Source organism: Mobula hypostoma, chromosome 14 (assembly GCF_963921235.1).
Source record: "Mobula hypostoma chromosome 14, sMobHyp1.1, whole genome shotgun sequence".
Taxonomy (NCBI): domain Eukaryota; kingdom Metazoa; phylum Chordata; class Chondrichthyes; order Myliobatiformes; family Myliobatidae; genus Mobula; species Mobula hypostoma.
Window position 1 is genome coordinate 51,095,035 of NC_086110.1, and position 15,356 is coordinate 51,110,390.

The 15,356-nt window shown below is 40.3% G+C and overlaps 1 protein-coding gene across 5 annotated transcripts in view; it reads left to right on the forward strand.

Moving 5' to 3' along the window:
• vps9d1 (VPS9 domain containing 1) overlaps window positions 1-15,356 on the forward strand; it is an 88,012-nt gene that overhangs the window by 57,146 nt on the left and 15,510 nt on the right. For all 5 annotated transcript variants that reach the window (XR_010020322.1, XR_010020323.1, XM_063067113.1 and 2 more), the window contains exon 14: window positions 14,405-14,509. Coding sequence is in view for 3 of the 5 variants with exons in the window: in XM_063067113.1 (XP_062923183.1) it covers window positions 14,405-14,509 (105 nt within the window). In the remaining 2 variants the exon portion in view is untranslated. The remainder of the gene's footprint in view (window positions 1-14,404; window positions 14,510-15,356) is intronic.

A 15,356-nucleotide genomic window follows, 5' to 3' on the forward strand; every position in this document is an offset into this window, starting at 1 on the left:
TAACTGAAATCCTGTTAACAATGCCTCTATAGGAAGTGGTTTTCTTTTAAAAGCAATTGAATTTTTTTGCTAGGCTGTCTGCTGGTATTTTAATAATTCTGTTAAATGATATCCGTGTTTAATTGCTCACAAAGTTTGCATTCTTTATTACAAGTGTGTTGTTGACCATTCTGGATAATTACTGGTCAGGACAGAATTCTAAATGTATATCAATAATGTATGATATACTTAGAATTCATTTTTTTAAACTTACATCAGTATATTATGATTTTTTTTCTGTAAGTCAATAGGTACAATTTAGCTGATGCTGGCCACTGTTATGCCCCTTCTTGCTTCAGGATCACTTACCTCTACCTGGCCAATCTCATACATTACTAGCACTCAGCCTTTTGCTAACTCTGCTACTGAGCTTCCAAGCTTTCCCATAGTCTGTTTCCCATCTCCCATCCCCCATCCCTGATAGATGGGTCTTAGAGCACTTGGCCCTCAACTATGGAATTCTCCTAAACATCTGGTTTTGTGAACCTATTTTTAAGATGCTCAAAACACTTTATTAACTAAATTTTATTTGCTAACTCTAATGTGAAACATTGTATTTCATTGTATTACACATATAATTAAGTGGTTCTTGTGTAAACCGTAAAGATGAGTTTTGTTTGATCCTTTGGCTAAAGGAGTAATATTGATCCACCAGAGGTCACTGGATACCAGTATAGACTGGGGAGTGAGGCAGTTTTAATCCCTGTTCAGTCAGGCCTTTAAGGCCAATTGGCACATTCCAGTTCAATAAATTCATAATGAGATACAGAAATGTTATACAAAAATAAAAATGGCCTCGTGCCAAATTCAGATTTTATTGAAGTTTATATTTGGATTGCTGTAAATACCAAAGCTTACTTGGTCATTAAAAATTAAAGCCTGGGAAAGATATCTACTACTTAGCTACAAAGCTTTATGATTTATAATAATGATTTTTTTTTTAGTCAAATGTTGATACTTTTCCAGTATTTTAGTCTGATTTTCTCAATTCTGCTGTTTAACTTTTGGCATATTTTTGTTTCTGGTAACATTCAGAATCAGATTTATTAGCACTGACGTATGCTGTGAAATCTGATGCTTTGTAGCAGCAGTACAGTACAATATAGTAAAATACTGTTAACAATAAGAAATAGCATGAAATGAGGACAAAACAGTGAGGTAATGTTTATAGACAATTCAGAAATCTGATGGCGGAAGGGAGGAAACTGTTCCAGAAACGCTGAGTGTGTGTCTTCAGCTCCTGCACTTCCTCCCTGATGGTAACAAACAGAAGAGAGCATACCCTGGGCGGCGAGGGTCATTAGTGATGGATACTGCTTTCCTGAAGCACTCCCTTTTGAGTATCCCTGATGATGGGGAGGCTGGTATGCATGATGAAGCTGGCTGAGTACACAACTCTGCATCTTTTTCTGATCGTGTAGTGTCCCCTCCATACCAGACGATGATGCAGCCAGTCGGGATACTCTCCACGGTACATCTGCAGAAATTCTGGTGACATACCACATCTTCTCAACCTCCTAAGAATATACAGCAGTGGCATACCTTCTTTATGGTTGTATTTATTACGGTGTTAAGACCAGCATAGATCTTCAGAGATGTTGAAGCTGCTCACCCTTTTCCACTGCTGACCCCCTCAGTGAGGAGTTGTGCGTGTTTTCCCGACTTCCCCTTCCAGAAGCCCACAATCAGTTTCGTGGTACGCCTCCGCATCACCATCTGAGATTCTGCCAACAACGGAAGTGAAGCAGACTAAATTGTTTTCCCCTTAAATTTCCAGGGCAGTGTATTCTTGCTCCGTTAAAGCTGGAAGAAGTACATTGAAAGCAATATAACCACATGCAGCTCAGTAAAATAAAAATCTCATAACTGAGTGAAACAAACAAAATGAAGAAATGAGTTGGATTTATTACCTTATTAAATGATTCAGCAATGTAACTATGTAATAAAGTACAGGTGGAATCTGTGCTTTCACTAAGGATGTATTCACAAACTGGGAAATCAAAATGTATTACAATTGTTGAAGGTATTTTAAGGTACTTTATATAATATTAGTGTCAATAACACAACTATCATTTATATTGTCAGTCCAGCATTTTCTAAATGTGTTTGCATTCTTATGGTCAGACAGGAAAACCACAAATGAATTGTAGGAAAATACGCCAGCTCCATTGGGAAAGTTCACTTGCAAATCAAGTGGCACAGTGCTCCACTTTTAGCATGCAATCTTATTACCAGTTAACTGTCTAGTTAGAGGAACACAGTGAAGACATCTCTACCCTCTTTGGCACCACATATCTGCTTCAATCTGAATCCTGCAAGACTAAATAATAGATTTGCAGCAGATGCCAAATAATAGGCTCTCCATTCAGCCTTCTGTCACTTGGACAATAGTAATAGGCTACTATTAACATCAGGCTACTGTTTTATTAATTAAAGCTCAGTATTCAACACAATCAAACCCTCAGAATGAATCAAGAAGCTTCAAAATCTGGGCCTCTATACCTCCCTCTGCAACTAGGACCTTGACTTCCTCACTGGGAGACTACAGTCTTGCAGATTGGAAGTAACATGGCCTCACTGGCAATCAACACTGGCACACAGGAGAAAGTGTGCTTAGCCTACTGCTCTACTCTTTCTACATCCATGGCTATATGGTTAGGCAGAGCTCAAATGCCATCTATAAATTTGCTGAGGACACCACTATTGTTGACAGAGTTTCAGATGGTGACAAAGATGCATACAGAAGTGAGATATATCAACTGGTTGATTGGTGTCACAGCACCAACCTTGCACTCGATGTCAAGGAGACGATTGTGGAATTAGAGAAGTGTAAGTTCAGAGAATGCACACCAGTCCTCATTGAGGGATTGGAAGTGGAAAGGGTGAGCAGTTTCAAATTCCTGGGTGTTAACATCTCTGAGGATCTATCCTGGACCCAACATACTGATGCAATTACAAAGTAGGCATGACAACAGCTATATTTCACCAGGAGTCTGAGGAGAATTGGTATGTCATCAAAGACATCCAGGACATGCCCTCTTCTCATTGCTATGATCTAGGAGGAGATGCAGGACCCTGAAGACACACATTCAGCATTTCTGTAACAGCTCCTTCTCCTCTGCCATCAGATTTCTGATTGGGCAATGAACCCATGAACACTACCTCAGTATTTTTCCCCTCTCTTTTTGTACTACTAATTTAATTACTTTTATATATAGTTATTATAGTTTTTAGTTTTTATTACTATGTATTGCAATACACTGCTACCACAAAACAACAAGTTTCACATCATATACCAGTGATATTAAACCTGATTCTGATTCTTTTCCACCAATATTTCCAAATGCTGCAAATGGGAATAAATTTCAGGTGTAATATTTTGGTAGGCAGTCATTGACATCTTAAACACATCAGGAAAGAGCATGACAGATTGCTAGTTTATTTTTGTTGAAGCGGTTATATTAATTCCTCAAAAGCAGATTATTGTTTTGAATCGTTAGTATCACTATTGCTTAAAAAGCCGCGTAATCTCTGCTTGAGGTAGTGTGGATACTGCTCATTATGTATATACTACCACTCATTTAATGAATAAAAACACAGTTGCTAAGTTGGAGTCAGTAGTAGATTGAAGAGAACTTTTGGTTAAGAGTAACACAACTGCTATTGTTTAATTGTATTTTTTGCTGCATGAAAATGTTTGTCTATTTGTCAGTGTAAAGATACAGCATGCATAAAGCTTAACATCTTAGTTTCAGAGTTCCTGAGTGCATTGTTGAGCATCAAAATTTTCAGAAAATTGTACAATTTGTAAATTACATATCAAAACTGTCTTCTAATTGTACTATCATTGGCTCCTCTCAGCTGGGTCACCTATGCTTGTGCTTTAAACAATGTAATCCTTTATATATTCCTTCCTTCCGTGGTATTTCACTGAACAGACTCAATGGGCCGAATGGCCTACTTCTGCTCCTTTGTCTTGTGATCTTGTGAACAATTTGAGATCATCTGTTTCAAATACTGCATAAGCCTCATCTGGGGGTTCTAATGTTTCTCTGTCATTCATTCTTTGGGGTTTTCTTCTGTTTCATGGATGTCTGCGACGAATAGGAATTTCAGGTTGTGTACTGTATACTTTCTCTGATATTAAATGGAACCATTGAACCATTGACGCATTGAATGCAGTGGGATTAGATCTGTATTTCCAGTAAGTAAGGTTAGGTTTTTGGGATCAGTGTTCCAGTGGCTCCTGAATTGAATGGTTAACTGCTTCTGTACTGCTCAGGAATAAAGTTATTGTCAAATAACCAAATCTATTTCACTTCAAAAGGAGGGAGCTTTCTATTATCAGCAGTGAAAACTTCTCTGTTAAGTACAGCCACTGGGAAGTAGTAGTCACACACCAATCAATAATAGTGCTTATGTGAGCATATTAAGTGCAAATAAAAATTAGGTGCAAAATCAAACTATTATTATTGCTGTTAATAAACAATTATGTTCAGTTTGTCCACCTAGATATTTCTCCACATCAAATTTTGCCATTAAAACAGCATCATAATGCTCTTGTTGGAACTCCATAAACAGCGAGGACTTTGTTGATTCTCCCAGTGTAATGGTTAAATGAAGCTGATATTGTTCTTATAGCCTCCTCACAGTTGTCAGCTTGTAGCCCAGCAGGTGCAATCTCTACAGATATCTCTCAAAGGGAGCTTACCACAATACTAGCAGTACTCTTCTGACTATTAGTGGTGAGGATGGGGCTAGGGTAATGTTGCTACTCAATGGATGTATGCTGCATTGATGACGGTGGTAGGAAAGGGCCCCATTAGGACCAAAGGAACAGACCAAACCCAAAGAACAATGTCTGCAAAGGCATATTCTTTGTTCTTGGATCTACAGAGACCTTCCAAAGCTACAGATAGGCACTACTGGCAGGGGTTATCAGGGAGATCTCTGTGCAACCTCAAGTATGATGTATGAGTGGATGCCTTTTGGAGAACCTTGTCTAGCAGTCAAGTGTTCCAACCTGCTTTGTGGACTGAAAGAAAAGCAAATGAAGACTTCTGTCCTTGAGCATAGTGATGGAGTGACCGTTGGAATGTAGCAAGAAGCAGGTCAAGGTAGAGTTCTGAGTATGGTTCATCATTTCATCCTTGTCAACCTCCTTTGAGCCTTCTTCAAAGTCTCATTGGAATTTCCTTTAGACCATGAGACCATAAGACATAAGAGCAGTACTAGGCTGTTTGGGCCATCGAGTCTGCTCTGCCATTCAGTCATGGCTGATCCTTTTTACCCTTCCTCAGCCCAACTCTCTGTAACCTTTGGTGCCATGTCCAATCAAGAACCTATCGATCTCTGCCTTAAATATACCCAACAACCTGGCCTCCACAGCTGCCTGTGGTAACAAATTCCACAAATTCACCACCCTTTAGCTGAAGAAATTTCTCCTCATCTCTGGTTTAAATGAGCACCTCTCTATCCTGAGGCTGTGCCCTCTTGTCCTAGACACCCCCACAATGGGAAACATCTATTCCACATCTACTCCGTCTAGGCCTTTCAACATTCGAAAGGTTTCAATGAGATCCCTCCTTGTTCTTCTAAATTCCAGTGAGTACAGATCCAGAGCCATCAAATGTTCCTCGTATGATAACTTTTCATCCTTATTAACCTCCTCTGAACCCTCTCCAGTGCCAGCACATCTTTTCTTAGATGAGGAGCCCAAAACTGTTCACAATAGTTAAGGTGAGGCCTCACCAGTGCCTCATAAAGCCTCAGCATCACATCCCTGCTCTTGTATTCTAGACCTATTGAAATGAATGCTAACATAGCATTTACCAACTCAATCTTCAAGTTAACCTTCAGGGTTTTCTGCACAAGGACTCGCAAGTCTCTTTGCATCACAGATTTGTGGATTTTCTCTCTGTTTAGGAAATAGTCTGCACATTTATTTCTACTACCGTATACCATTTTAATACCATATTCAGTGAAAGTAGCCAGTATGAAATGCCTAGCATTATGAATTAGTCATGGATTCAAATCCAGTATATGCTGGTGGGAGTAAATTTAATCTTGCTATTAATTTCTATGAACTGTATTTTCCCCTGCTTTTGTAGCATTGTTTCTTGTTAGTATGGGGTTTCCCAAGTGCTGGCATCTCATTCATTATTGGCTTTATTTTTATTTGTCATAAACCTACACAGTCTGGATCAACAGGCCATTTGAACATAACAACAATATAATTAGCCTTGAAATTGCTCTTTCCCCAATGTGGTGACATAAGTTTTCATCTGGAATTGCTTTTCAGGGATGATGGACAGTAATACGGTCTGATTTCTCCCCATTAGTCCTCAGTCTTGTGCATATGTTTCACTTGGCAAGGCGCTCTGTCTAGAACCAACCAGCAGGATAACTAGATATTTTCAGCTAATTATGGCACTTGAAACAGTTCTGTTGATTTTGCCAAGATCTGGTGTACTCCTATGCTATGTTGCTTTTGATGTTTTGAGTTTCTATTAAGTAATATGTATAGATTGATTTCTCACTATATAAAACCTGATTTAGTCTTGCTTCGGGCTACAAACAAACCTCTGCTTGCAAGATGCGCTGAGAATGGGAGTGTGCGTGAGTAACTAACAAACCACAACTTTAAATAGAAATGTAAAACCTCATCCTCTGTCACGCAAAGCTATTGTTTTCATCGATTTTAGCGTTTGCTTATCAAGCATCTGTGTTTGTAAGTCTAAATACTTTAAATGCAGTGAGTAGCTATTAGATTACTTGGCAGAGTTTTACTGCACTGGGAAATCCTATTTAACCTTAAACAGTCCTGAATTCTGCATGCTAAGGAAACCTTTGAAAGTTTAAAGATTGTATATATCTGGACATTGAACTCCTTTTTCTTTGTAACAATTCCTGTACATTGAAATGTTGAATGCTGTTGTAAAGAAATTCAAAACTTATGTTCCATATATTGACCTACACATTATTTGCTTATCCTGTTGAGGGGCAGTATTAATGCAGCATTTCTTTCTGTTCCCTTCAATTTGGAGAGTTTGGCAAAAGAGTAAGATGAAGGAAATCATACAAATGCTAATGATAGATAATTGTTCCAGCAAAGTTTGATCTTCTGATTATACTTGAATGCCATCTATTTTAAATAGTTCTTCAAAGTTCACACCTGCAGCAGTGGAGGCGTCAACTTAAACAGAAGTATCAAAGTGACAGTATAACTTTTGAAATTGCCAGTAATTATGACAATAGCTGCCAGTGATCAGATTAGTCATTCTGGTCCATTGTCGGTCATAAGAGGTGCCTGAAATACAGGGCATTTCATCCAGAATTGGTGCCAACTTGCTGTCTTGTAGTCTTTTTCCATGGTGAACCTCTCATAATGTTAGCTTTCTCTTATGTGCACTGTAACTTTTAACTATAATTCTATGCACTATTCTTGAGCTTTTGCAATGAGGTCACAGTTATTTACTACCATCAAGATCCTGTTTACTTTTTTAAAAGAATATTCCCGTTTTCTTTGCCGGAGGCTCAAGTATCTTAACTTTTATTCACCATCTCTTCGTATGAGAGTAAACATTGGCAACTTTGGGGGAGAAAGAAGCATCTCTAGCCAGAAGTTATTTCCTTAGATATATCAGATGCATAGATACAGTTAGTTAAATAATTTTTTTACAGATCATTTCAGTTCTAAAATATTTCTTCAGATAATGAAATAAAGTTAATTAATGCAAAAGTACTTGAATAGTTTTTCTAATGATTGTGCAGTTCTTTACCTCTCAAGTATTCTCAACCTGAATTTTCATAAATGATTTGAAGTCAATTGAGCTGCCTCTGAGCCATGTGATTCTTAATTTGGATACGTTTAAATTCACCATTTTCATTTGCATTATTTTAGCAAGGTACTCATTTCATAGTTGGACCAATTAGTTTTGCGCACTTATAGCCAATAGTTTCCTGCACGTTTCCCAGATTACGGTTCAAATAACAGATAAAGAATAGCAGGCTTATCTGTCTCAAGAATGGGGGTAGCTATTAGCACGTGGAACATACTTCAAATCCAGTGTTTTTCAGTATCCTGATAGTAGTAGTGAGAAGTTTGCGTAGTCTAGGTGTTGGGAGTCCTTAATGATAGATGCTGCTTCCTTGTGCCAGTGCTCCTTGTAAGTGCACTCAGTGGTGAGATTTGCTTTGCCTATGATGTGGTGGGCTGTATCCACCAATGTAGGCTTTTCCATTCCTGGACATTGGTGTTTCCCTACGAGGCCATCGTGCAACCAGTTAGGATACTCTCCACTATGCACCTACAGTTGCAAGTAAAAATTTGTGAACCCTTTGCAATTCTCTACTTTTCTGCATTAATTACTCATAAAATGTGGTCTGATCTTCATCTAAGTCGCAATAATAGACAAATACAATCTGTCTAAACTAGTAACACACAAACAATTATACTTCTTCTCATCAGTACTGAGCACACCATTTAAGCAGTCAGTCTAGATTCAAAAAAGTACGTGAACCTCTGGGGTAAAGCCTTCCTCAAAAGCTATTTAAGAGTCGGGTGTTCCAATCAATGAGATGAGATTGGAGGTGTGGGTTTTAGAGGTGCCCTGCCCTCTAAAATGACACACAAATTCAGATTACTGAAAGAGTCTGCTCTTAAGAAAGATCTGTTTATGTGTACCATGCCTCGATTAAAACAACTTTCAGAGGACCTTAGAAGAAGAATTGTAGAGATGCATGAATCTGGAAAAGGCTACAAAAGCATTTCTAAAGACTTGAGTGTTCATCAGTCCACAGTAAGAGAAATTGTCTACAAATAGAAGAAATTCAGTACTGTTGCTAGTCTCCCTAGATGTGGGCATCCTGCAGGGATCATACCAATGGCACAACATGAAATGCTGAGGGAGGTGAAAAAGAGCCCAACGGTAGCAGCAAAAGACCTGCAGAAATCTCTCTAGAACTTGCTGAAGTCTCTGTTCATGTGTCCTCTATAAGAAAAAATCTAAACAAGAATGGTGTTCATAGAAGGACACCACAGAAGAAACCACTGCTCTCCAAAAAAAAAAGATTGCTACATGTCTCAAGTTTGCAAAAGACGACTTGGATATTCCACAATGCTTTTGGGACAATGTTCTGTGGATAGATGAGATAAAAGTTGAACTTTTTGGCAGAAATGTACACTTCTGTTTGGAGGAAAAAGTGCACTGCACACCAACACCAAAACCTCATCCCAACTCTGAAGCATGGTGGAAGGAACATCATGGTTTGGGGTTGCTTTGCTGCCTTAGGGCCTGGACATCTTGGAATCGTTGAGGGAACAATGAATTCAAAATTGTATCAAGGCATTTTACAGGAGACTGTCAGGGTAGCGGTCTATCATCTGAAGCTTAATAGAAGTTGGATGATGCAACAAGACAATGATCCGAAACACAAAAGTAAATCAACAATAGGATAGTTTAAAAAGAAGAAAATTCGTGTTTTGGAATGGCCAAGTCAGAGTCTAGACCTTAACCCAATTGAAATGCTTTGGCATGACCTGAAGAGGGCTGTTCATGTGAGGTATCCTTGAAGAACTGAAACAGTTGTGTATGGAGTAATGGTCTAAAGTTCCTGCTCACCTTTCTGCAAGTCTGATCAGTAGCTTCAGGAAATGTATGGTGGAGGTTATTGCTGCTAAAGAAGCTTCAACCAGTTATTAAATACAAGTGTTCACATGTTGTTTTCTAGCCTGGACTATGAATGTTTAAACAATGTGTTCAATAAGGACTTGAAAAGTTCAATTGTTTATGTGTTATTAGTTTAGGCAGATTGTGTTTGTCTATTATTTTGACTCAGATGAAGATCACCCCACATTCTATGAGTAGTTAATGCAGAAAACCAGGTAAATGCAAAGGGTTCACAAACCTTATCTTGCAACTGTATATATGTTTGACAAAGTTTTAGGTGACGTGCCAAATCTATGCAAACTTCTATGAAAGTAAAGATGCTGTTGTACCTTCTTTGTGATGGCACTTGTGTCCTGGTCCCAAGTCAGATCCTTTGATATGATAATGCCAAGAAATTTAAAGTTACTGACTTTAAATTTATATAGATATAATTGGGTTATATATAAAAAAAAATCTAGGGTGCCTAATTTTAAATATTGCATTGTACTGATGCCGCTAAAAAAAAAACAACTTTCATGACATGATCAACCTGATTCTGATGTGTCTCTATTGTGGACCGAGAGTGGGAAGGCAGCAGGGAGACAGGAATCATGATTGAGGGAAAAAAGGTGAATGGAGCAGGGAGGGAGCATGAAGCACTAGAGAAACATTCTGTACTGATCAATTCAGTTGTTTGGAATTGAATGACCTTGCCTGGTGTCTTAGGGTTAGGAGTGTATGCAGCCACGCCACCCTGACACTCCTCCTCTGCCACCTGTCCCACACTCCTCCTGCGGCACCCTAGCCTTGTCATTCCCAACATTCTTTGCTCCAACCAGATTTACGAGCTTGCTCTCCACTCCACATTGACAAATACAGTGGTGTGCGAAAGTCTTAGGCACCCTGGTTATATACAGTATATGAGCCCAAGACTTCTGCACACTATTGAATATGCTGATTTGTTCGAACTTTTATTCCAGCAACAGCAGTGATGTCATTAGCAATCATAAATACGACATTGGGGCTGAATGTAGCCACACAAACATAGATAGAAAGCAAGTCAAGCAGCTGGCTAAGCACATATCCTTGTGGTACAACTGTGCTGATGGTGATTGCGGAGGAGGTGTGTTGCCAATCTGTACTGATGAAATCGGGGGTCCAGTTACGTAGGGAGGAGACGCTTCATGTTTTTCCGTATTGTTGCAAAAGTTTTATAATTTCTAATTTTTTGAATGAATCCATGGAATGAACCAACAATTGTCTTGGTCCATGCATAACACACATGAAATGCTGGAGGACCTCAGCCAGTCAGGCAGCATCAGGCTGAGGCCCTTACTCAAGACTGAGAAGGAAGGGGAATATGCCAGAATAAAAAGGTTGGGGGAGTGGAAGGAGGCTAACTGGAAGGTGATAGGTGAAGCCAGGTAGGTAGGAAAGATCCAGAGCTGTAGAAGGAGTACTTTGATAGGAGAGAAGAGTGGGCCATAGGAGAAAAGGAAGGAGGAGAGAACCCAAGGGGAAGTAGTAGGTTGGTGAGGAAAGCTGAAAGATCAGTTTGGGGAATAGAGGAAAGGGGGATTTGTTCATTGGAAGAAAAAATGGATATTCATGCCATCAGGTTGGAGACTACCAAGACGCAATATAGGTTGTTGCTTCTCTACCCTGAGGGTGCCTCACCTTGACCAAAGAGGAGGCCATGGACCAGCACGTTGAAATGGGAATTGGGATTAAAACGTTTGGCCACCGGGAAGTCACGCTTGTGGATGGTGCTCTGGAGAAATCATCCAAAATATGTGCAATTAACAAGTTGCTCAACGACCAGAAGGACCACAATAACTTACGGTTGGGGACACAGGAGACTACAGATGCAGGATTGATGCAGGGTTTTAACTCGAAACGTTGACAATTCACTTTGCACCTACAGATGCTGTCTGACCCACTGAGTTCTTCCAGCAGATTGTTAATAATCCAAGCGTGTATTAAGTTCATGAGTTCTATAAGGCCTTGCATATAGTGCTGTGCAGGTACCTCATGAGCTTCTGACATATTGATTATGATTCAGAGGTGTCCAGTCCAGACATAATCTCAAAGAGTGCAAATGTAGTCGGAGGTCAAAGGGGTCATTAGCACTGTGCTGATTGAAACTTGTTTTTGAAATGCTCTGCTGGGAATCTAGTACAAGTCTAGCAAGTCTTTCCCCATATCTTGGTGTGGAGGAGAGCTTGTAACGATCAGTGATAAGAGAACTGGGAGTGATCAGTGTAGCCACTCATTGTTGAGACATTGTGCTCAGGCTGCCCCTTAGCTGGCACAGTAAGTGTGGGGCGTTGCTAAGGACTGGTGGCACCTGGTCCATTTTTTTTTAAACACCATCATAGAAGGGGAGTATTGTAACATTTGATCCTTTTTACACCACAAAAAAGACCCCTTGTTATTTTGGGTCTGTTGTCAGACTCCTTAGGGAAGAGGTAAGAGTGAAAGAAAAGTTTAGAGCAGATATGTACCAAAGCCAGACTAAACGGACCAGCTCAGGAAGGTATCTAGGTTGGCATGGGCAAATTGGGCTGTATCACTCTGATTCCACAAGTTAAGAATATGTGTTGACAGACTGCCCAGATTATACTGTGTTCCTCATCGCTGCTTGTTAGATGAGATGGAAGTTGCCAGCTCCCTTCATGGCCCACCGCAAACCAGAGATTTTTCTGTGTTAGTGCATATAGTGATGGTTGCTGGCTACAGAGAGCCATGTATCTCAGCACTGGGCAGCTTCACTACAATCCCTAACTCACCCATCATCACTCCTCACACACACAGTCGCCCCACACCAAACCTTGTTGCAGTGCACCAGCAGAAGCTGGATTATCAGGTCCACAGCACGGCAGTGCAGAGCAGCATAGAAAACTGGATTTGTGCCAGGTTCCCTATACTGCAGCAGATATCCTTCAAGGAATGTCTTTCTTGAAGTATAGAGAGATATGCACTGTGAATATTTGGACTGAAGAATCAGTTCAGTCCAAGGCAGCACAAGTGGGATACTAGTGTAGGTGGGATAAAAGATCCCACTCATTTCCCAACCTATCAACCTGTAAAAGAAATTCTGCTGCTGAATACCTTGCTGTAGCTGGAAAGGTGGATGCACATTTCTGCAGCTAAAGACTAACAGCTAGTGTCAAGTCTCAACAATTTTCATTTACACTCAGTGGCCATTTCATTAGGTATACCTGAACACCTCGTTGGAGTCAAGTTAGGAAAACGGGAAGTACAATGAGATCTAGGTGCTCTTGTACATCAGTCACTGAAAGCAAGCATGCAAGTACAGCAGGCTGTGAAGAAAGCTAACGGCATGCTGGCCTTCATAACAAGGGGAATTGAGTATAAGAGCAAAGAGGTCCTTCTGCAGCTGTACAAGGCCCTGGTGAGACCACACCTGGAGTACTGTGTGCAGTTTTGGTCTCCAAATTTGAGGAAGGACATTCATGCTATTGAGGGAGCGCAGCGTTGCCGGGATGGCGGGACTGTCATACGGCGAAAGATTGGAGCGACTGGGCTTGTATACTCTGCAATTTAGAAGACTGAGGGGGATCTTATTGAAACATATAAGATTATTAAGGGATTGGACACGCTGGAGGCAAGAAGCATGTTCCCGCTGATGGGTAAGTCCAGATCCAGAGGCCACAGTTTAAAAATAAGGGGTAGCCCATTTAGAACGGAGTTGAGGAAATACTTTTTCACCCAGAGAGTGGTGGATATGTGGAATGCTCTGCCCCAGAAGGGTGTGGAGGCCAAGTCTCTGGATGCTTTCAAGAAAGAGATGGATAGAGCTCTTAAAGATAGCGGAATGAAAGGTTATGGGGATAAGGCAGGAACTGGATACTGATTGTGGATGATCAGCCATGATCACAGTGAATGGTGGTGCTGGCTCAAAGGGCCGAATGGCCTACTCCTGCACCTATTGTCTATTAATGCACATAACTAATCAGCCAATCATACGTCAGCAGCTCAGTGCATAAAAGCATGCAGACATGTTCATTTGTTTCAGAACACCAGAATGGGGAAGAGATGTGATCTCAGTGACTTTGTGCCAGATTGTCGGTGTCAGATTTGCTGGTGATTTGTCTATCTCAGAAACTGCTAATTTCCTGGGATTTTCAGACACAGCAATCTCTAGGTTTTACAGAGAATGGTGCGAAAAGCAAAAACCCGCCCAGTGAGCAGCAATTCTGTGGGCAAAAACGCCTTGTTAATGAGAGAGATCAGAGGAGGATGGCCAGACTGGTTTAAGATGACAGAAAAGCAACAGAACCTCAAATAACTACATTTTACAGTGGCGTGCAGAAGAGCTTCTCTGAATGCATAACACATTGAACCTTGAAGTGGATGGGTTACAGCAGCAGAAGACCATGAGCATACACTCAGTACCACAGGGTGCACCTAATAAAGTGGCCACTGAGTGTGTTTCTCTTAGTTCTTCTTCCTGCCATAGCCTGAATTATTAAGTCCTTGCATAGAAAATTAACCAGGCCATATGGGCAGTGTATGAGAAATTACTTCTTATAACTACTCAATTGCTTGTTTATGATACTTATAGCGGGGTGTTCACACAAGGATATATTTAGAGATTAATTCAAATTAACTTGTCTAAATGTTTGGAATTTTTTATGATTAACCTGCTTCATGTTCAATACAAATTCTAACCAACTTCTCATCTCTTGTAGCGGTGCCGATGATCTGCTGCCCATCTTGTCGTACGTGGTGCTGAAGAGCAACTTAATGCAGCTGGTATCAGAGTGTGCAGCATTGGAAGAATTTATTCACGAAGGGTAGGTCCAAGTTGAGGAACTACAATAATGTTTTAAAAATATTGTTTTTAAAGAATACGGTATATTTGACCAAAATATTACAGCTGCTCTTTCTTAATTACAAACAGCATAGAGTGTGGTTTTTCACATCCCTACATTCAGCCCATCCATGTCCAGTAATATATTACTTTGTGGGAATCGTATCTGGTCACTGGCCCCTGTGGCTGAAATCCATACCTAACAGATTAAAATCTGGGTGCCATGATGGTACAGCAGTTAGCGTGACACCATTACAACCTGGAGCGTTCCAGAGTTCAATTCTGTAAGGAGTTTGTATGTTCTCCACAGAACTGCGTGTGTTTCCTCCGGGTGCTTAGGTTTTCCCTCTTGATCCAAAGATATACCAGTTAGAAGGTTCGTTGGCCATTGTAAATTGTCCTATGATTAGGCTCATGTTAAGTAGATGGGTTACTGGGCAGTGTGGCTCATTAGGCAGGAAGGCCACATGGTATCGCTAAATATTTTTTAAAATTAGATGGGTAGCAGAATTTTGGATAAACTGAGGTTTAATGTGAGTGTAAGATGGAAAACATTGGAATTACTGAGGCTGGGTGTATGTGGTGTTTCCCATCCAAAGATTAAAAGATGTATGAGAAATGGCTTATTAGTTTGCAGGTAATGTTCATTATTTTCAAGCTTTGAAGTCCAGTTCCCAAGATATGCAACCATGCTAGAGATGGCAATGCTTTCCATGCGAGAAGATTTTGTCTGCTTCAAGCTCTGCATATTCCTGTTAGAGTAAAGCCAATGCTGGTAGGATAGGGAATTCTGGGTGATGATGATTATTGCAAGGTGTGGGTCAGGTACA